The sequence below is a fragment of the Syngnathus floridae genome, chromosome 14, assembly GCF_059516105.1.
Source record: "Syngnathus floridae isolate MCC-2025c chromosome 14, RoL_Sflo_1.0, whole genome shotgun sequence".
NCBI lineage: Eukaryota > Metazoa > Chordata > Actinopteri > Syngnathiformes > Syngnathidae > Syngnathus > Syngnathus floridae.
Window position 1 is genome coordinate 9,584,111 of NC_142426.1, and position 23,694 is coordinate 9,607,804.

The following is a 23,694-nucleotide window of genomic DNA, read 5'->3' on the forward strand; positions in this document are numbered from 1 at the left end:
TTTTGGGCTGTAGTAAAACAACCACTACAAAAACTCACAAAGTGGCATGATTGGCAGGCAGGCGTGAAATAGACAGTGCACACACACCGACGCACACGTATGGAAATAACTGACGGAAACTCGAAATTTATATATGACTTATACAGACCAACATGACCAAACCCATTTGAACGTGACTCATAGTGACGTGGGAAGTCTAAACGACGAAGGGCTGACTAACATCTCCTTAAACCTTTTAAAACCTGGAATTATTTGTGTTTTTAAAAGCACGGCAAAACCCAAATATGTCAAATGTCAAATAAGACGACCCAAATGATGTCTCGTGTAAACTGCCGATCGAGTTCCTCCTTCAAACGAGTCATTGTTTTTTGTTCTGCGCGAGCTCTTGCTATATCTACAAGGAATCTTGTAGTGCAGGAAGTATCTTCCTCACCATAGCTAGCCAAACCTGAGAACATTTCTCATTTTCACATTATTTTCCATCTTTACAGATGGAATAACGCAGTGTGTGCACATTTAAATGTAAGTAGACTTAGTCCATATATAATAGAATAATAAATAAATAATACAGAAATAAAAATGCAAAATAAATAAATAATAATAAAAAATGAGCCTGAAGAACTTAACCAAACTGTTTTTTTGGAAACTAATATTTTCTTTCACAGCAGTAATTTATGAGCGCTTTGGTCACTCAGCCATTCAGGGAGTGACGGTGCAGCACAGACAATGACAATTTACACATGGATAAAAACGGAGTGGCTAAGGCTTATTTTCATTTATATTAGAGTGCATGTGAATGAAAATGGCACAAAACAATGCATTCACACCAGCCCACCAATTTACTAATGCACAAAGAGAGAGGGAATCACCATAAATGGTGATGCTGTCTTCAAGGAACACCATTGTAAGGCTTTTTAATCCAACATGCGCCTTTTTTTTATACAAATGAGGATATGAACTAAATGTAAAATAAAAAGACCAAGACGGCCGGATCAAATCAATTCTAATGATAAAAATGTGAACACTTGGAGGAGGCCGGGGATGATGAATAGTGCACTTAATTTTAAATACAGCATGCTTTCATCTAGCAGGAAGAAAAACTGTAGTTGAGAGACATGTGCACATTTGCAACCAAAAAAGGATGTACATTATATTTTGATTACCATCTTGGCTGAATGTCAATGTATAGAAATAGTTTCTAATGTATCTATAATGGATGCTTCGAACACAATGTGCTCCTATGGGCACTCGTCAGTCGTGGCTCTAATAGTAGCAGCACTGTTGTTACGATTGCTGAGGATCTTGAGGAAGCACAATGGAGACAGCCATTAACTACAACTTGTATGTGTGCATGTGATGACTATCTGTGGCTGACATCTGGGAGCTACTGCTGCCTATTTCCAAGTGGCCAAAACAATAAAGCAAGACATTTTCAGGTTTCAAAAGCAAGCGAAAAATGGAAAACAGAGATGACCAATGAATGGGAGCAGAAATAGAAGGGATTTCTAGGAGGTCCTTGAGTAATCGATGGAATAATTGATACGTTTTAGGCGCTGACGACATGTCATCATCTTCCATTGCTCCAAAAAGCGCAACTAACTTTTAAGCTATGAGGGGTATTCTGGGAAGTGCAACAAAAGAGAGAAAACTGAGTAGAGTTGTGCTTGAATGACTTCTATCCAACCATCAAGTAGATGGATCAATAGAAGCAGATGAATTGCACCAAGAAAATGGGCTGGGCATCGGTAAAATGAGGCAAGGTTACGTACGGTTAATGCTGGTGAAATTATTTTGATGCAGTACAAATACAAAGCCTGACAATGTTTGATGTTTTTGAATTGCAAATTTGGCAACATGCTTTACAGAGGAAAACACCCAAAATGTACTTTTTGTTTTATTCCACCAACTAACAACTACCATGCCTTTCAAATATTTCCTTCCCTTCCATGTCTTTTCACGCACCCTTTCTCCACATTTGTTTGGCAATTACAACCATCCAACATCAGAGTCATCCATTCCTTTCAAGTCCAGCCTTCCTCTGACTGAAACATGGATGGCAGCCAAATGTGTAACGACGCACATGCACACTCAAACACAACACACACATACACACACGCAAAACTAATAAAAGACAGGTGTGGGATGGTGCAATAACTGAGAACAACAGCAAATGTCTGCTTCAAAAGCTACAAGGACAAAGCTACCATTGATCACGTCCACCCATGAATATAGAAGCACTAAAGGTGCAGGAAAATACACAATGTTGAGAAATTCTAAACACCGGACAGGAGGAACTTGAGTTTGTTTCATCCCAGCACATGTGCAGTTACTGTATATTTTTAGAACAGTTATTAACTGGAAAAAATGGAGTGGATGTGGAGGGATTTGCAAACACTGGCCACGGTTTCAGGTGACACGGAGTACAGGGCTGCCTAATTCAGATTTACCGTATTTTCCGGACTATAAGGCGCACCGTGCTATAAGGCGCACCTTCAATGAAGGGCCCATTTTGAAACGGTGTCCTTATATAAGGCGCACCGGACTATAAGGCGCACCGTTAATGCATCATGTCAGATTTTTAATCCAAATCATTCTCCATTTTAACTTTTTTATTTCAACTTCACACAAATTACTTCATAATCACAAAATAATGATCCATAGTCTTTTTGATTCATGATTCATAGTCTTTACTCCACCTATGATTGATTTCATGACACAATGCTTCGGGCCAGTTTAAATTTAGGAATTTGGTCCATATAAGGCACACCGGACTATAAGACGCACTGTCAGCTTTTGGGAAAATTTTAGATTTTTAGGTGCGCCTTATAGTCCGGAAAATACAGTAGTCCCTGTAGTCATTTCTATATAATATATATATATATATATATATATATATATATATATATATATATATATATATATATATATATATATATATATATATATATATATATATAATTTCTTTTTATTTTTCCCACCAGCCATTCTCAAAAAGAATTGGAATTTTAAATTAAAGAATTAAAGGGGAAAAAAGCTTAGTGGAAAAGTGCCGCACTCTAGCCACTGCACCAACGGATCTCAGCGCTGCCACCTGCCAAAGTGCGTGATAAAACTTATATTGCCAATATAAACAGAAACAGTATTGTCTCTAGTGTGAGAGCACACGGCACTAACTGCCCTGCGTCGACTAATGTGTAAATAGTCGCTTGAGGCACTTGGGGAGAAATTCCTTGCTTTCCTTCTCATCCATGCATTTGAACAGGAAACGTGCCAATTCAGCAATTTTAATGATGAATGCACTGAGAGCATCAATGTAAAGCACAGACCAGACAATAAAAATAGAAAAATATTTTAAATAGCAAAAAAAACCTATTTAAATATTGCTCTCTTTGAACGTTCAAGACTCCTCCAGTGCCTGCCCTGACTACACGGCCCTGCAGACTTGTGCAACTTGCAGGGGTGGGTAAAAATATTGATTGATGAATGCATCACAAAACTTTCTATTTCAATATCTATTCAGCAACTTCTATCCATAATTCAATATTGATTCCGCAATATTGATTCTTTCGGATGCCAAGCAGCGTTTGAACAAACATTAACATGCCAACAAAAACAAGCAGTAGAAGCTTAAAGTGAGCCTTCTACTTTTAAATCTGACATTTATATTTATTATGGAAATTTCCCGTTGACAACCCAAAGATGTACACAGATTTGAAGGAAGCAGTTTTGGAGTGGTTGAAGTTAAGCTTCCAGAGTGACTGACGTTGACGGAACTATCACTACTTGAGTTGTCCCCATATTTTTTTTACTCATTATTATTATTCATTTGTGTATTATTACTGTTTACTTAATCTGAGAATTTAAATCAAAATTGAATCAAATCGCAGACACGATGACACTTTGAGGCAGCAAAATGAAAAACTGAGCAGATCTACTTCCAAGAATTGAGCAGGAAATAATAAAAGCAGTTATTTCGATACTATTTGCAACTTTTGAAAACGGACACAGGTAAACCATTACCTGGGTTCAAAATGACACTTCCTACCTGGCAGTGTGAATCAGAGCCTTTTAGAAGCACTTGGAAAATCCCCCTGACTGACTGTCACATAGTTTAATCTCGTTCAAGTCTGCTGCCTCGCTTTGTCAGAGCCACCGTCGCTTCAGAAGGCATTGGGGACCCATTACAGCTTTATGTAACATTCTACAGACAGAGACGTGGAAGGGACACACATGCATTCGCACACAGATCCTTCCTACCCCCCTTTCTGTGAACAAGGTTTTTTTCTGCAGCTGGCTAACAAAGCATGACCCAATAATCCTGAAGCTGGACTCAAAGATGAGGAACCCCCCCGCCCATCCACGAACCCGCCCTTCCCTCCCCAATATCCCTTCCTCCTGCTCTCGGAGGACTTTATAACTGGCAAGGGAGCTTCTGGTCATACATGTGGCGTGTTGGGGGAAGTGGGGGTGGTAAATACACAAGCGCTCTTAGCTTTAACCATTCTAATTAGGACTTGGAGCTAGAAGTAGATTATTACACATGGGTTGATAAGTTGTTGATGAGCTCACACGTCCCTTCAATTAGACAGTGTTACAGTTAAACCCAGACAAACAAAAGACTCGACTTGCAAAGAGTCGTTTGCAATCGACTCTTGCAATCGTGTCGTTCAGGATTCTCTGAATTGCGTATAAAAGGTGTTTTCAAATCGGATTCGCTTACCATTAAGTGCCAGAACTGTCTTTCCCAGGACTATTTTAGGCTGCTTTAGTTTTGTGGTGTTACAATAGACAGACTATTATTTAAAGGGGCCCTGTTTCAGCAATTTGGGACAATATAAGTCTATTTCTGGAGTAATTTCCTTCAGTAAGTGATATATAGTTCCCCTGTTTTGAATCATTAGCTTGGCTGCTAACAGCCCGGTTGAGGTCACAGAGCTAAATCAAAGCATATGAGAAATAACTTTGGATATGCTGTTAGGTCTCTTCCTTTTCCGGTGCCTCATCGTCTGGTTCGTAATCAGGATCGTGCACATTCTGCGTCTGAGCCATTTTTGCCAACTCTCAACTCTGCAACACATGTAGGCTAACTTCATGATGCAATGACGTAGTTGGTCTGAGGCAATCACCAGGCGCTAACATCCAAGTAGCAACACTAACTGCTTATCCAGGATATTTGTGGAGACTGAAGAGTACAATTTGGAAGAAAAAAAAGATTTTTTGATCGGGCCTGTAATTTGGAAATCAAATTGTGATCAAAGAGAGAATAATGCAATTATAGTTATTATGACATTTTGGACATAAAGGTGTCATTTGGTGATCACCTATTGTAACTGAAGTGTGCAAAAGAATGTGTGAATATTTTTTTAAGGTGCGGATGTGAAAGACTCAATGCGGGACAGGGGAACTAAACCATCCTTCTCCGTCGTTCCTTTCGTCAAAGGACGCTACAGCAAATTGTTTACGTTTCAAACTTAGCTGAAGCAGATGCCTTTGATCCAATTTTAAACCTCAACTTGGAAGACTGAATCTCAATTTTCCATTATAACCGCATCAAAACACAAAACATATGGAGGGATATTTATTGTTTGCATTATTGTCGACGCTTTATGTGATCTTTTCTGTTGTTTTGGTTTCGTAAAATGCTTTGTTACTGCAAAAGTTGTTGTGAAAGTACTGTATTAATAAAGATGCATTGTGTAAACAGAAGCATGTGAAAAGCAGTAGTAATAGTAGTTAATAGTGCATGGCAGCTTATCCAAATGTCATGATTTAAATATAAAAGTTAGTAACTGGTTACCATGTACCACAAACTGAAGAGCAGGCCAAATCTTATCTTGACGTCAAACAACTATTTATACTGGTCTTGTGTTTGTTAACAGAGAGACAAAACCATGTGCGGACCTGCTGTGATTGACCTTGGGGGGAGGATGAGAGACATTTAAGGCTGCTGGTGTTTGCTTTCAGATACTGTACATTGTTTTTGTTCGTTAAAATGTCAGTTTACACCCGAGGGGATGTCACTTATTTGACCCCAAAATATGTTTTGAATGACTACATGACCTGCACAAAGCAGCATGCTGTGCAGCTTTTAAGCACGTGGCAGTGTTTATGATAACCGGAAGTGTCCTTTCTCGCCGTCGCCGACATTCTTTGCATACGGTGCTCGATTACAGGCAATCACCAACGCAGCTAGAATTATCCTGACATTAACACTTTAATGAAGGTGCCGCTTTCGGATCATATCTCGCAAGCTTGCACAAGTGCATCGAGCCAGATGGCACTAAACAAAGCTAAAAGTAAATCTCGCTTTCATATTCACAAGTCTCACGTTTCAAGATAGTAATGGAGCAGAATCAATGGCCATTTAAAAAAGATGCAATAAGATACAGCAATCCGAAAGAAGCCACAGTTTGCAGCTTCCCCTGATACCTTGAGGCAACATGAAACCCCAGACAAGCTCCAGTACCTCTCACGCCATATGGCCAAACAAGAAAAAATAGCCCAATAACACTAGGAGGCAGTTTCGCCCCCCCACTCTCCATCAATTTCAATCCCATCTATTTTCGTCATGTCCAATCTCACGTTTGGCTGTAAAGACTAATGAGGCTGGTGTTGGAGAAGGAGCTTTTGCGGAATGGCCCTTTGTTTGAAAACATCCTCTCTGCAGTGCTGGAAATGCGAGACGCTTATCGATCATTTCAACTGTGAGCCTTTTGTGTGGCAAGCGTCTGCGGAACGCACGCAAAGAACGCGTTGTAGCCAAACTACTGCCGGAAAACACCAAGCTATTTTCCACGCCGGTGGCGTCCGCTTCTCTTTGTCCACTCCGACCAGCAGCGAGTAAACACAGCCGTATGATGGGGGGACTTTTTTTTTTCTTCCACGGATTAACATCGGATTAATCATAATAAGAGACCCAATAACAGTCTTTGTTCCAAGACACTGCCAACCAACGGTTAGTTTTGGGAAAAACTCTTGCAATTGGGAACTGACACAAACAAAACATAAAGCCCCGTTGAGTCCTTTTGTATCGGTGCCTGTCAGCAAGAGCACTCGTTTGCGCCTCCCCCTACTTGGCTGCGCGTCGACGGCTCCAGTCAGCTCCGATCGTCCAGGGGAAAAAAAGTGAACATTAACTCATTTTTGGATTCTTTTGGTGGTGTTTAACTTGCCCCAACACATAACACGTCTTACTTTTATTCCAAGAGTGTGCTAAAGCGCAGCGAAGCCACAATAGGAAACCCTTCAATTTTTAAACAGCGGTTCCTCGGTTATGTTTAGCAAGCAACCTTATCGCCAGTCTCACGCGGACATGATCTTATTTGTCAAAAATGTCGATTAGGAAGCTTGAGGAAGTTAACCACATGTCACACGGTAACTACTCATTCACGCTCGGGTTTAGAATTTAAAAACAAGAGTGCGTCAATGGAGCGTGCGCGGTCAAGATTCTGCAGGGACGCGCCGCAAAAGTCAGTCTCGCCAAAAAGTTGAGCGAAAAAAAGATGTCCACTCACCGACTTGCAAAACGTTTTCCACGCAGCCGGTGTCAAGCAACCTGATACCACGGCGGAAAGGCAGTGCATCTCCCGTTCCTACTCCTCCGGTTGTTCCCACGGTCGTCGTACCAGTGGTAGTTCCTCCGCCACCAGCAGTAGTTGTAGGTCCGACTCCGACAACCACTGCCCCGCTGGTAGCCGTCGACGGACCCTCTTCGCCGAACACGCGGCATTGAAACGAAGAGTACATGCATATCTCCTTCTCGTTTCTGGGAAAGGACCAGTAGACGATACGACGCTGCACGGGTTCAGGTATCCGCTCAAAACGCTCCTCGACTCTTTCGAAGGCCCACTTTTCCGCTACTGCCTTCGCGGCACAGTCCAGGAGGGACTCCGGGGAACGTTGTCGATAGCTGGTTAAGCCGCTACTGTATCCGGGCCCAGGGCCAGGACCCCGTGGAGCTGGTCGTAGGCAGGGTCGCTTACTAGCCGGTGGTAGGGACAGGAGAGGATGGGGTGGATCTCTTCGTCCTTCCGCCATGGTGAGCCGATCAACACTGACTAGACTCAGCGTGCGCAGCGGACAGAGTTTCAGCCGGAACTCGACCACGCACGCGCGCACATACACGCGCAAACACGCGCGCACACACACGCGTTAGTTGCACGGAGTGCAGACAAGACTTCCTCCTTGATCCTTCAAAGTAAAATACATTTCAAAGAGAAGGTCGACATTCCCAAATAATAACACAATGATTAATACCAATATCTGTCATTCTAAACCTGTAAAAGAAAACAGGTTTATTTATTTTTATAGTCAATTCTAGTCTGGTTCTTATTAGTTAACTTCTTACTATGTATCGAGGTGCTTTGATGCAATTCAACAGGCGTAATAAAATAGAGAATGGTGACAAGAAAGAGTTTTCTTTGATGCAAAATGTCTTTTTATTCAAATAAAATCCTTTCTTATACTTATCGTCGGGCTTGTCAAATGTGCATTTAAGTTAAGAGCTATTATAAGAAAAATAAAACAATTCCTCCTCATGAATACCAAAGATACTGTTTTTAAGTCACACTAAACGTGTCTGATACATATCAATAACTCCATCCATCCATCCATCCATCCATCCATCCATCCATCCATCCATCCATCCATCCATCCATCCATCCATCCATCCATCCATCCATCCATCCATCCATCCATCCATCCATCCATCCAACCCACCAATTTGAAGCACTTTGAAGGAATTTTCCAGAGGTAGAGGATTGGGATACTTCAGATCCAAGGTTGAATCACCATTTTAAATTTGTTTAGGTCTTGAATATGTTTAGGATGATATATAATAGACCATGATGACAACATTATGTTTGTGCCATCATACACTTGAACACGCACATGTATACATCACTCAGAGAGGGAAAATAATTACAGAGGTCAAGACCTGTGAGCAGTAGCCATGACATCGGAAAGGGATATGCAGCAGGCGAGCCAATATTCCCAAGGCAACTGGTGCAGCTCTAAAATTTGGTTGTTGTTACTGATGATAATTTTTTTCTGCTAGTTATTAGTACTTTGATATTTTCTATTTTTGTAGTGTGCTTCATGAAACGTGCTAATAATTTTGTGCAGTGGCTGTCCCACACTTTTCGATATATACAATGATTCATTTTCATAATAAGTAATGCTTGCCTGGATGGTAAAGTTTCATCAGCTCAGAATAAAAGCAATCTATACATATAATGGCTAATAAAATTTTGAATGAATTGGTTGAGTCATGGTTGAGTCGCTCCTCTGACATTGACACTATTGAAAACGCAGGAGCGACATTAAACGCTCAACATGGAGACACAATCCAGATCTGCCTCCCTCTGTGCATCACTTTGCCTCCTTTAAAAGGCGGCTTTTTGGTATGCAATTATATTGAACAATAGGCCAAAGCCAATGGAGGATGCAATCCGTTACCATGGAAATGATTATGATGGATTTGTGGATAGACAGAGCAGGTAATTGGAAAAAGATTGATGGGTAACAGAGTGAAAGAAAGTGATAGAAAGATGGAAGAAGAGGGGGATGAATTACTAAAGCAGCCGTGGAGGGAAGAAAGCCCCATTATGCCCTATCTTTCTACGATTTTTACAATTATATAATGATGCATCTCTTGCTCATCAAGTCAATAAGCAATCACTCCGTTTTACTTTACACTGACTCCCTCTTCTTACTCCTTTTCAAGGGTTGTGCTTTCACCCTTTTCTCTTTCCCTCACTCACTATTGCAGTTCTAACATGAAAGAAAAAGCGGAACATAATAGTTAGTAATGCCTGTCATCAAATCATGCTGTGCAGGCAGGGGTTGAATAGAGATACCCCAGTGTGAAGAGCCCACACCGGCAAATAGTCTCAGCCCCATTTATTGCAATAAGAACACATATTGTGTCTTTTCTGATGTTTTGTGTTAGCAGATTTCCAACCTGGATTAGTCAGCAGTCAGGTGACAGGGACCAGATTATGATTTTTTTGGGGAGGAAGCTATTATACTTTAACAGTATCTTTCCAGTCCTTGAAGGCAAGTTCAACATCATCCTATTTACACAAAAGTCATTACCAACCAAAATGCGACCCCAGCATCGATGGATATGACCAAAACTCTATTTTGAATATGCTACCTTGCCTTTAACTTCTTTTTAGTGAGCTTCTATACATCACTGGATCAAAGGTCACATGGCTGACCCCTGACGGCACAGTATAAGATGGGTGGTGATTGACTTGGTACCAATATTATAGATATTTGGGTCAATCCGCCCACCTCTAAATTTCCTTCTTGCTTTCTCATCATTATTTTCCTCCTTAGTCCGTTTTCCTCTTTATCTATCTTAGCCACCAGTATTTTCACTCTTCTTTACAAATCTTCCTTTGTGTAGTAGCCCTCTTAAGTCTCACTGACCATCCCTTAGTCTTTGCTACCGTCACTGCTCACTTCTCTCTTCTTCACTCCACCGTGACCCTTCACCCTATATTTTTCTCTTCCCTTTCTCTGTCTACTTTTCTCTTTAGCTAGCCTTTTCTTCTTCCCTCTGGGTATCAGGGCTTTGTGGAGACCCTCAGCTCAGTCCCCGGTGGGAACCCCAACAAGAGAAAAAGATGCAGAACAAATGCTGAGTGCTGTGAGGGAGGTGTGAGCTCACTTATTCAGAGGTGTCCACAAATAGGCCTGCAGGGGTTTACCATGTAAATCGCGACCAAATGCTTAGGTGTCAACGTTGGCTGGGAAACTGGGAAACACCGGAGGATACCAAAGTTACAGCATATTATTATTATTATTATTATTGTTATTATTATTATTATCATCATCATCATCATCATCACCATTATTATCATTATTATTATTATTATTATCATCAACATCATCAATATTAATATTATTATTATTATTATTATTATTATCATCATCATCATCATCACCATTATTATTATTATTATTATTATCATCATCATCAACATCATCAACCTTATTATTATTATTATTATTATTATTGGCAATCAGATAACCACAACAACAAAAATAGCTAGCAGCCACCAATGTGAAGTACATCATTCTAACAACAATGCTATTTTAAATCCCACAATTATAGAGTCAACTTTTTGCCACATTGTTTTCAGATTTGCTCACTATCCCTTAATCACACCATGTGGTTAATGATGCCAGACAAATGAACAAATATACAAAGAAAGTAATTAACTAATCAGAGCCATGAAATGCATTTTCACTGTTTGGCCTTGTGGTAAATGGAATCTGACAAGCAGTGAAATTGCATCCATTGGACTTTTCAGTCAGTCCTCATTGCAAATTTGGTACAGACAGTGGAACCTCAATTTAAAAAACCCGGAACCAACAGTCAGCTTTAATGGACAGAAAATAGTGTGCACCCCTAAAAATACCTTTCTACCGTAGTTGTCAACGTCTATTACTTCCAGTCCTTACCATGGTTGTTTACTGTCACTGATCACACTCATCAGTACCCCATAAAATGTGTTCTAAGATATGTTCAACTGATGGAGAAAAAAAAACTTTTCCAATCAACATGTCACCAAGCGTATGAAAATAGTGACAGGATGGCAGTTCAACCATCCAAAGGTCAATGAGCAAACAATACAGAAAAGAAATTGAAACGCTATCATCAAACGATGGCACTCATGCCATCATCTCAGCCTCTCCTTCCACCTTCATTGCCCTGAGCCATCATTTTACCCTCCATAACCTCCTTTCCATCTCACCATTGCACTCCATCATCCACACCCAATGCTCTCCCCTTAATATCCAGTTAATGCAACTCGTCATTACGCAGTCCTTGACTGTGGAATGTGTGTGCAAGTGTGCTGCACAGAAGGGAGGAGATATGTGATCTATATGTTCCAGATCTCTGCTTGCATTAAAATGTGGGACTTGAAGTACATTACAGAATCCTTTTTGGAAGAAGTTCCTCAAGGGTTGTTGAAAACAAGTGTATTGGAAAATCCTTTCCATCCAACATTCAAATGTTTCGCCATGTTTCGGTATTTTAAATTAAATATATCACGAAAACCACTTCTTGAATGCTTGGTTTGCTATATTAGTCTTGGAAATCTTTCCCATCATTTAAAACCAAATAGTCGTATAAATCTTTATACTTTAAATAAAAGTAAAACCCTTATGTGTATAAATGTTTGTTCATCTGGATTATATATTTGTATATGCATGCATTATTTCTCTTGCCATTGTTCTATGTATTAAAATGTAATGAAGTGTGAAACAAGCTCTTCAGTCTCTGTGGTGAAGGCTAGAAAAAACAAAACAAAATAAAACAAAGTCCCTTGTCAACACATCACACGTTTACCATTTATCACATCCTCCCACGATGCGCATCAGCAAAACTCTGGATATACATGATGGTAAAGGTACGCAAAAACATGGCGGCAATAACATTTATTATGAATTAAATGAAAACATATCAATGGAAAAATATAAATGTGGTAACCAACACTGATCTTCTTTATTCAGAATCCTTGAATTCCACTTTGGGCCATGTACTACATGTACATACTGCAACTATAGGCAGCTCATGTCATACTTATACTGAATAAATACTTTCATGACACTCCATAGATTTGACCAAAGTACTCAAGTGCAGATTCAAGAGTTTTTTTTGTTAGCAAAAGCTTTAAATGGTTAAAAATAACTATTGATTGCACGAGTAACATGTTTTCTGTAGATATGATTAAAAGCCTTTTCTATATGTAATCTGTATGCAATTTAAAATTGCAATTTCAAGCATGTACACTGTGCAATGGATTACATTTTTAATCCTAACCCTGCCCCCAAGTGCCGGCCCTTCTACCCAACAGTGGATCTCCATTAGCTGAAACCTCCGGAGGAACATCATGACCTCACCTTGCCCCAAGGCCCTGCTCCAGTTTTCATTTATTTGCAGTGGCCAGACAAAGCCACTTGTCAGTGTTCACATCCAGCCAAGCACACAAATATGTTCCACACTGTTATTAAAAATATCTTTAAGCACAGTCGGAGGTGGAGTAGGTTTTTCGAATTTCTGGAACAAATAAACTCCTGTCTCTTCCGAATGTCACCATATGATGCTGCAGGCTAAACGCTACCTGCCAAGAAGCCCACGCCTGTCAAATTTTGGCTCAGGCAACCGCAACACACTCAATATAAAAATGCATGACCCCAGCGTGTTAATTGAAGGTGACAGCACTGCAAATTATTAATTCCCACTTAATTTAAAGTCAGTCAGATCAACATCAGACCCGACAAATTTCAAATTCTGACGGCTCGCATTTTTCTCCAATGTCTTTGTTTCCCCTCCTCCATTGGGTACCCCCTCCCCACTTCTTCTTTCCAGCTGTTAAACCAATTAAATGCTCACAGAGGGTAGACTGCCCACTCTCCTGTTGAGAAAAATACATGCAATAAAAGCCTTCTCTGTGCAGACCTATTGTGTGATGGCAAGGCCGCCATCTTTAATTATGGCCTACGCCTCCACCCTTCGAGACGCTGAATAGCACTGTGCTGTCGGTACAGACAGCTTCTGCTGCCGGATCAGCTTTTTGTATTTTGTGTCAAGCAAGTCTCACGAAAAGGACTGATGTTGGTGGGTGGTACTAATCCATTGTCAGACTTAGACAATTTGAATGGCTTGGAATCTGGAATCCGTGTGTATTATACCTGAAGAAAACTGGCAAAATGGGTGCTCAGAAACATAAAACCTACTGCGTACTACAATATTACACCACTAGTGTAGAAATCATGCAGTTCTACTTTATGGCAGGCATTTATTGGGGTTCCGGTTGTAGCGGTAATAGTGACTTGGTCATCTGTACACTTCATTAAATGGTAAAAATGGAATAGGAGGAAGCCCCTTTAAAAATATGAAGTCATGTATTCTGATTAGAATGAATGACCAAATGGGTTCGATGTCGTTTGAACATTTGTCCTGTACCGTATTTTCCACACTATAAGGCACACCTAAAAACCTCCAATTTTCTCAAAAGCCGACAGTGCGCCTTATAATCAGGTGCGCCTTATATATGGACCAGTACTGAGCCACTACAGCAGGCGTGTCCAAAGTCCGGCCCGCGGGCCAAATGTATACTATATCTTATATATGGACAAAGTTTTAAGATGGGCCATTCATTGAAGGTGCGCCTTATAATCCGGTGCGCCTTATATATGGACAAAGTTTTAAAATGGGCTATTCGTTGAAGGTGTGCCTTATAATCCGGTGCGCCTTATAGTGCGGAAAAAGAAAATGAGAGGTGAACCAAGATTGTCCATTGTCTGAAGCGCTCCCAAAAATAGAACAGGAAAGGCTGTCACGAAAGACTTCTGATGACAGAGAAAACATCCTCAGAAAACCAATATGGAATTTGTTGCAGCATTCTTTGGTTTTGTCCATGGCAATGACACTATCAAGGCATATGGTGGAGAGAGGCCAATGTTCCTCCTTGGTAACTTGGAAGGGGGGTACCCAGAGCCGGTCTAGAGAATGCGAGGCATGAAGAGTGGGGACAATGTTGACTACTGTCCCCCAGAGAGAAGCCTTGTTCCAGGCTGCGGTTGTACAAGAAGTCAGCTTCTCTTTGAATGAATGAAGGATGGATGAATGTGGGACTGACTGGCTGTCTGGATGGATACATGCCGGCCCGCTTGCCCACAGAGCAGGCATGCGAAGGAACCAGGGCAAGTCTGGGGAATGCGAGGCATAATGTGAGAACAAAGCCAGCAACTGTCCCCTAGAGAGAGGCCCTGTCCTGGGCTAAAGGGCAAAAGGAGTCAGGCTTATGAGGACGGATGAATAGATGACCAGCAAGCTTGCTGGTTAACAAGAAAGACATGCAAAAGTTTCAGTCGAATCTGGCTGAGGTGGTTTCATCACAAGAATTATTTTGAAGAAAGAGTTCGGCAGTCTTTCTACTCTTTAACCTCCTCAGAGCTTTCCCCACTTTATACTCTGCCTTTGTATGTTTTTCATGACCTTTGCCCTCATTGCATTCATTTTCTCCATTCAATAACTCCTCAGAATAATCCGTCCATGTACTCATCACCCTTTCCTCACTTATTTGTATATTTCCTTCTCTGTATTTATTTACCCTTGCCTGCTGCAGATTCTTCCCAGCTTGTTTACTCTGCCTTGCCAATAACTCCCTTTTTCTTCCCTTTGTGTCCTACCACTTGTACAACTCATCGTGTTTGGTCTTCGCCACTTCCCACTTCAACTTTTGTGTTTTCTCCTTTCTGCGCTATTCAATTTTCTGTTGCCGTATCAACCCAATCATGTGCCACATCCTTGAGACGACCCTGAACTCTTTCTTAACGTTTTTACAACATTCCTCCTTTCTTACAACTTACAAACATGTTCCTCCACTCCACCATACTCTCTTTCATTTAATAGCATTATATTTTCGAATTCTTCCCACAACATTTAAATCACAAATGTGTTCCAAATGTCTGTCTCACTATTATTATTATTATTATCATTATTATTATTATTATTACTATTATTATTATTACTATTATTATTATTATTTTATATATATCTATATTATTTTAGTCTCTTCATCTTATTTTATGCTTACTTTTTTGTGGTCCCCAGCCTTGAAATACTTAAACCCCCAACAAACCGTGTGGGATGTGAGCAAGTCATTTTCTTCCCACTTGTGGCAGTCGAAAATGAAAACCAATCAGAAAACGACAGAATGGCCAATCATCAACAGGAAAGTGAGAAGTAGCCAATTAAGCTTGTTTGTCTGCGAGAACAAAGGAAGTAATATTGCCGAATGATTGCGCCACCACTGGGCTACACAAACATGCTCAAATGATACCTTGCTTGTTACCTTCCAACCCTACTTTTCCAGGAGTGTCCGATCTTGATTGCGTCTGTGATGGAGAGAGAGAACACCTCATTATTACACTAAAGCAGTCGCCATCTCAAAGCCAAAAAAACTGTATTTTGTTTTCATCAGGGAGCTATTGAGTCACCAGCTCTCAGGGCCAACACGTGCACACACACATGCAAACACACACACACACACACGCATGCATGGACACGAATGCACACTTTGTCTGCAGACTGGCAATCTTATTTAAGATTTGCTTCTAATACCAGTCCACTTAATGAAGCTGTAAATTTGGAACTTGGGAGGAGAGCCTCTCTAGAGCTCCTCTGAGAGATTCCACAATGATCCGGAGCTGAGCTGGTTAATTAACTGATTGTTTGGTTGGCTGGAAGCCAGAGAGAAATACACATGGCTCGACAGCAAAACAGGGGGAAAAGAGTCCAGAAAAGGAGTGGACACAAAGGAAGAATAGATTTACATTAGGTTGCTTGTCATGTAAAGCGATATCACGCTATTTTAAGATGATAATTATTTGTGTACAATTATTTTAGATTTTTTTTTTTGACCATGTGGAATTTTTTTGTGATTTCTTTAAAGTGTTTTTTTTATTTTCATGAAGTTCACCGGTGATGAAATTTGTATTAGCACATTTTTCCTTGTTGAAATATGTTTGGCATATAAAAAAAAGTGTAGACTTGATAAACTGAAGGTTCAGCCTTTTTGGTTGGCTTTATTTCCCTGTAAAATTCAGATTTTTTTGTTGTTGAAGTTGTTTGAATGAATTAGTCAACATTATTGAATGTCAAACATTATTTATTGCAATAGATGTAGTCTCCAACTACATTTATAGTCAAGGATCATATTGCAGTTAGAGCTTCTTGCTGGTTCTTTTAAGCACAACAGACCCAGCTGTGGAGGTCTACAAAAAGAGAAAACGTAAATATGTTACCCAGACAGGCAGTTTGAGTTATTTTAAGTGCTTTCTTTGTTTCTCACAAGGTTATTTCATAAGCTGAGATGAGTGTGGTTACCTCAATGAGCTTTCCTCCACTGATCTCAGAGGTGTGGTGGTAGTTGGGAAAGTTAACACTCAGCTTGCCTCCCTCCATTTGCACGGTGGCCTGAAAGAATGTCCTTCGTAGTTATTTAACGGTTCCGACAACCCATAAACATGCCCTTTTTCTATCCTACCTTGAATTTCTTTCCTCCGATGGTCTCCATTTCGCTTTCCTTGCCAACTGTAAATTTGTTGGCAACCTTCGCATTCGTGGGATAGATCTGAGTCCAGGTGAAGTCGTTTCCTGCCTGGGTCACCTCTGTGATCAGTTTGTAGTCACGGCCCTTCTCAATGATGTCAGCAGGGATACCTGGAGAAAGAACGAGGCAGAATGGTGGTCAGCGCTCAGATTTGAGTTTTTTTGTCGGTCGTAAATATGAATCCAGCTTTACCGAGGAGTTTGCAAAAGTCATCATAGCCCTCCTGGGATTCAGTTTCCCATCGTCCAGCGAAGGCCATCTTGGTGCTGTTGTGTTAGGAGGTGATGAGGCAAGCTGAGGGAAAGGCAAGGTAGCGAAACCCAGACGCTTCTGTATTTATATCCTGCCCACCGCTCACCGCCTCCCAATCATCGCTGAGAATGATGACTTCAGTCAGCGATCAAGGATGAAGAAAAGTTTATGGAGGAAAAAGCTGACAGCAGGGTAAGCTTGTGTCTCACCGCCAGGTCGTTGAACTTTCCTGCAACGGCCTATTGTCACAGGCTGTAGTTTTATGCCGTGGATTGTGACATCAGATATTTGTCTTTGTTTTAAAATATGGGTCGTTTTTTGAAGCGGTTTCTTATCTCTACAACCGAAAGTTGGCTCTATAATAAAGTGGATCATTGAAACGGCGATTTATTATCTCATATTTTCTTTCTGGATTTATCTGAATCTATCTATCTATCTATCTATCTATCTATCTATCTATCTATCTATCTATCTATCTATCTATCTATCTATCTATCTATCTATCTATCTATCTATCTATCTATCTATCTATCTATCTATCTATCTATCTATCTATCTATCTATCTAATGTACATAGAAGGCACTTTTGTTTTTTATATCACAAGTCCTTGATGCAATCAACTATCCTTACTGTGGAATTAAAATATTGATCGACCCACTGTTAGAAAGCGCAATATCCATTCCAGTTCCTGGCTTTGAATCTCTGCTCAGGCCGATCCGTGCGTTGACTGGCAACTTAGTCCAGGTTATATACTACTTATATACTTGCCTTGATGCCCCTTGAGATTTGTATTCATGACAATTTGTAAGTTTGTGCCACTTGCTGCAGCACTCAGATTCAGTTTCTCATGATACAGCCAATTCAAAGAGCAATAATCGTGTTCCTAAAGCATGAAAAGTCAGTGTGGCCTTGAAGCTCTTTATTGATATATAAAACATCACGTTGGGCAAGATCCTATAAAAGACACCCGCTATCTTTATCTCTTTGGCTGACTTTTCACTCATGCAGGAAGCCAGTGCTTTAGGCCCACGCAAGATTTAAACACAAAAGAGCATGTACCTGGATTTTTCCACGAGCTGATAAATCCATGATTTTCTTGCCTCTGACTTCGACGTGCACATTACAGACTTGCTTGATGTTAGATTTGTTTTACCTTTTACTTGTTTTAGACCAGTTCTGGTTCAATCACATGTCAGTATGGTTTTGGTCTTACAGTCATTTCATGTATTCACTATAAAACACACTCCAAGCAGTTTAAGTACATTTTTTTTTCGTAAATGCATCATTAAGTTTGCTGCAAATTCTTAAAAAAAAATTGGTCAATAAATAGAACACAAAACTCAGCAATAACAACTTTGTATACCAACTAAAACCCTTCATTTGAACTTTCAAAAGCACAATTTGATTCGTTCCTTTTTAGAAAACAACTTTCCGATTCGATATATTTAACAAAACAAATCCATCAAGTCACACTTGTGCTTTCATAAAATTTGTCAGAGTAATTTTAACAAACAAGCTCTCAACTCTTTAAATTTCCCCTCAGAATCAGAAATGAGTCACTGACGGAGTCATCAAACACTTTTGTTCAAATATAGATTAAGACAGGCCAAACAAGTTTCTTTTTTATAACTGCAAAAATAATGGTTATATACTGTACATAAACCTGTAGCCTGCTCTTAATGCTTTCAAGGACAAACCAGATGAATAGTGAACAAAGTCCAGTTGTGGGCATTATAACCCTTTAGTTACTCTTTAAAAGTTCTGCACAGTTTAAACTTTTTGAACAATCAGTAACACGAACGTTACGGCTGTTACCGAATGTCCAATCACGTGCCGATGAAGTCATGCTACTCTCCTCCTCCGATGTTAGGCACCAAAAAATGCGGGTGACAAAGAGATGAGAAGAAGGCAAGAATGTGAACAAAATGAACAAGAAGTCCAACAAGAACAAAAGATGGCAAGAGAGAGGGAGGAAAAGATTCTCAGGAAAGATACATATAGATTCCTTTTATCTACAGCTCGAAAGGGGAGGCTTGTGATGGAGGGATGCCTTGAAATGCAAATGATTCTGCTGCTAATCAAAGCAATAAGATTAGCCTTCCAAATTGAGAAGAAAGGCTCCATTATCTAGGCCGAGTGTCATGTTTAATAACGTGGAACGGCATGGTAATTCACCGCTGATGCAACTGGAGCCTTCCAATGCGTGTGCGTGTTTGCGTGGATGTCTTACAGAGTTGAGTGTATGCGTGGAAGAGTTGTATGTGTGTGTAAGGAAGACACAAAAGATAAAACACTGTCGAGCAGGGGTGTCAAACTCATTTTTTTCACGGGCCGGATTGTAGTCATAGCTTCTTTCGGAGGGCCATTATGACTATTAACCCGAATAAATATATTAGCACCTCATATTATATACAGGAAAAGCTACAAAACAAAGTGACAAATAACTCGTTTTCAAATCCGATGAGTAAAAACTCAAATATTTTGAAAAACAGATATTATTAAAAGTGAAGACAATTTGCAATTCTAGTAATGACACATGAATTTGATGCACAATTTATCTTCGCGGGCCACATAAAATGATCTAGCGGGTCGTATCTGGTCCCCGGGCCTTGAGTTTGACACCAGTGCTGTAGAGCATGCCCAATTGCGCAACTTTGTGTGGGTGTGACTTGTGAAAATTTTTTTGTTAGGCTGGGCTGCCATACAAAGAGATTGTGATTATTTGATAGCGTGATTTCAGTAATACAACAATCTCTATCTCTCTTAATCCATTTTAAAATGAATATCATTCGGATAGTTTGAATCCAACTCAACCGAATTTATAGGCACTGAGAGATTTCAAAACTCATGGGAATTATTTTGTGGAAAAAAATGTCCACATTTTGATGGCAATATTTACATTTTATGGGGAAAACAATTTCAAAATGCAAACAATTCAGACTGTTGTAGGTCTCACTAAGGAAGTAATGAGATGAAATTTGATGGGCTAATAATTCAGACATGGGCCCTAAAGCAGAATTAGGATCATCTTAAATTTCCATTTTCGTCTTTATTACTGCTTTCATCATCTTTGTATAATAATAATCACTCTGCCCAAAAAGGAAAAATACTGGACAGTTTGTTCAGGCCATAGCAGAACCAAACAGACAAGATGAACGTACTCTACCGAAATAGCTCACCCGACAATCCACCAATCATTTACGCGAATATAGTAGTTCAATTTGACCATGACTACTGCTGGCTCAAAATACTAAAGATGGCAGCACCTTTCACTTTGAAAGGCTGCCTCCGTTACACAGGCAACAAGCCCGTGTATCCAATAAAGGCCGAGACAGAAATAGGCCAGAGAATCTGCCAACACTGAGCATTCTGTTGTTGTTATCGCTACCGTTTCTCAATCCATCCTGACAGCTTCCTCTCCTTTGAGGAAGGAAGCAGCAGTCACTGGTGAGCATGAAGCCTTCCCTCTTTCAGGCCCGCCTCCACCCCTCATCCAGGGAGCCAAATTATGCCTCCATTAATATTGCATATTACACGAGACTCACAGAGAAGCCACATGTGTATCAGCCCTTTGTCTTCATGTCAAATGAAATATGCTCGGCAATCATCAGAGGTTGAGCGCGAGCCAACAAGAGGAGGGGTTGGAGGTGTGGGGGTGACAGCAGGAGGGGAGGGTGACAAGGGTGAAGGCTGGAGGCTTGAGGATATGAGGAAGGAAGGAGGAGGAGGAGGGCTGCCTGGAGACAAGTGGCCTCTTAAGGGGTAAAATAATGGATGATGAGGTGAGAGGAGGGACGAGTGAAATAAAAGTGAGGTAAGAGACGAGGGGAGAGAAATGAGGAGCTGTGCAACATGGCTGGAATAGTACTGAAAAGTTCCAAACGGCAGGCAACCTTCTGGAAAATATTGTATTCTCATAATATGGAAAGGAACCTGGTTAAAATGTGTGTTATTTTTCAACAATAATAATAAATATCAGTGTCTTGAAATGGAATTATGCTATGTGACTTGAAATATGTTTTTTAAATATGAAAAAAAATCTTGGGATAAAAAATGTATAGTATTTTCTTTTACTGTCTAATTACTGCCTTTTTCCACAATTCATTAAAATATTCTAACAAGCAGATTTAAGAATTTACAATCTATTTAATTACGCTATTATATGTATTTTTTAATAATATTGTTGTGCTTCATATTATTGAGTGCTTTTGCAGGGGCTGGAACATATTAATGTCATTTCCATTCATTTCACTGGCGAAAGATGCTTTGAGATATGAATGTTTTGAGTTATGAGAGCGGTCAGGAATGTAATGCATATTTCAGGGCACCAAATATCATGCCAAGACGCCATCATTCATTCAATAGAAACAGTAGACTGCCATAAAACACCTTTAAGTGTCTATATTAGGAGCCACCAAGAGCTTCTTGGGGGTTAATCACACACACACACACACACGCATGGACACACTTGAGAATGAGCAACTAGCAGGTTGTCTGACTGATTAACACAAGCTCATCTGTGGTCGAGTACGCTCCTGACGTACTGAGATTGCCGCAGCCTCTTGTTCACCCTCATTGTAGGAAACGACACAGTGGCTCACCGTCGAGCGCACTTGTCAGCCTCTTATTGCCAAACCTCTCACAATCGGCAATTATGTCTGCATGTGTGTATGTCCCCGTTAAAATGTGTGTATCTCTGTCCCTCTCACTGACTCTCATGTCAGCAGCAGCAGCAGCTTCCAAGCACTTTTATCACCTCACTCAAACCTGATTATTAATTATAGTCGGCAAACACTGTTACCAAGGAGACAGCCATAACATCATTCATTAGCACCATCCAAGTAAAAAGTCTTGCATATGTAACCTGCTTGTTGCCATATGAAAAGTAACACACCACTTTATAATGAACCCCACCTCGGGCCACAAAGGCATAAAGTGATCAAAGTGAGGGCGGAAAGGAAAGTCTGTCATGCCTGAGTTGCACAGAGGCACTCAGCAGTGATCAGCCTGGAGCAGCGCCTGCAGCAAGGCTCTCTCGAAATTTATTTTCACTTGCGTGCATGTGTGTGTATGTGCGTGTGTTGATGATAAAGACACTTGTGCTAAAATGAAGAGCATATTACACATATTATCAGGCAATAGGAACATGGTTTACAATGCTGCACAGGTGTGAAACAAAACAAAACACACACACGTTTGCAGGCGCCACTGCAGGTCACCAATTTATGCATGCTATTGTCAATAAAGTTTTGCAGGTCACCACTGAGGTCATCGTAATTGTTAAAAAATGGCAGTCGGCCAGCATACTGACCAATATGGCTGTAATGTTTGTCTAAGAAGTTTGGTGTGTGTGACCCCTCCCACCCCCCACCAAAAAAATAATTGGTTATCGTCTGGTGGGTGCAGTAGCAGATCATGTCCTCCACTAACTACCGGACCATCTGTTTTCTTTTCATAAAGCTGAGTGCTGTTGTCTCATTTATATTTGTTACATATAAAGAGTGACGTGCATATTATATATATATATTATATCTATATTATTATACATTATATATATATTACGTGTATATATATATATATATATAAAATAGTATGATATAATAAATATATTATATATATAATTGAGTAAGTATTACAAGATGGGGCCATAGCCATTGTCTTGCTGCACCAATGCAGGCAAGTCCCCTGAGGATCTCATCATATTTGTGCACGTCAGTCATGCATACATTTATTGTCTGTATCGTTTGCCACTACACACCCCCTGTCTGGATTGTATACGTATATTTTTGTGGGGGTAAGAAATAAGTATTACAACTACCTCATTGAATATGTACATAGACAGGCAGAGGAAATTGTATATTATCAAGACAGGTTGTAAGTTGATGGGCTCCCTCTTTGACATCAACATAGCCCAGCCGATATAATAACTAACAGAAATACTGAGGCACAACAATCCTTCTGAAAACCCAGGATTTTTGCCAACTATAATATTTATAAATATAGTGGGATAACCTATGAATAGCCATTTGTAGTCACATATTTGAATCTAAACACAAATTCATATGGAAATTTGATGGGAGTATACTAAACATCTAGAATTGACTTGATGATTATGCACATTGTATAAAATATTTCTTGGATTATGGATAGAATGGTGTTAACTTGACAGTAACACGTACCAGTGCTGCCATCTATTGGTTTTCTCTCCTCTCGCATGCTCACTCACTTCTCTGTGCTTCACTTGTTTTAAAATTTGAGTCTTTTTTTTTTTTGACAAATCCCAAAGTGTTTTAACCCTGAGTA

General features: G+C 40.1%; 2 protein-coding genes across 3 annotated transcripts in view; both read right to left on the minus strand.

Moving 5' to 3' along the window:
- zswim5 (zinc finger, SWIM-type containing 5) overlaps nucleotides 1-8,085 on the minus strand; it is a 28,701-nt gene extending 20,616 nt beyond the window's left edge. The window contains exon 1 of one of the 2 annotated variants that reach the window (XM_088396960.1): nucleotides 7,515-8,085. In XM_088396960.1, coding sequence (XP_088253086.1) covers nucleotides 7,515-8,037 — 523 coding nt within the window. In that variant the 5' untranslated portion in view covers nucleotides 8,038-8,085. The remainder of the gene's footprint in view (nucleotides 1-7,514) is intronic. The other variant, XM_088396961.1, reaches the window with a different exon arrangement.
- Nucleotides 8,086-16,673: 8,588 nt separating this feature from the next.
- On the minus strand, nucleotides 16,674-23,581 carry LOC148387641 (gastrotropin-like). The gene is made up of 4 exons (XM_088395626.1): nucleotides 17,331-23,581; nucleotides 17,073-17,248; nucleotides 16,913-17,002; nucleotides 16,674-16,800 (listed from the first exon to the last, which is right to left on the minus strand). Exons 1-4 carry the CDS (start codon nucleotides 17,395-17,397, stop codon nucleotides 16,750-16,752), a joined length of 384 nt encoding a protein of 127 aa, XP_088251752.1. The 5' UTR covers nucleotides 17,398-23,581; the 3' UTR covers nucleotides 16,674-16,749.
- Between the last annotated feature and the right edge of the window lie 113 nt (nucleotides 23,582-23,694).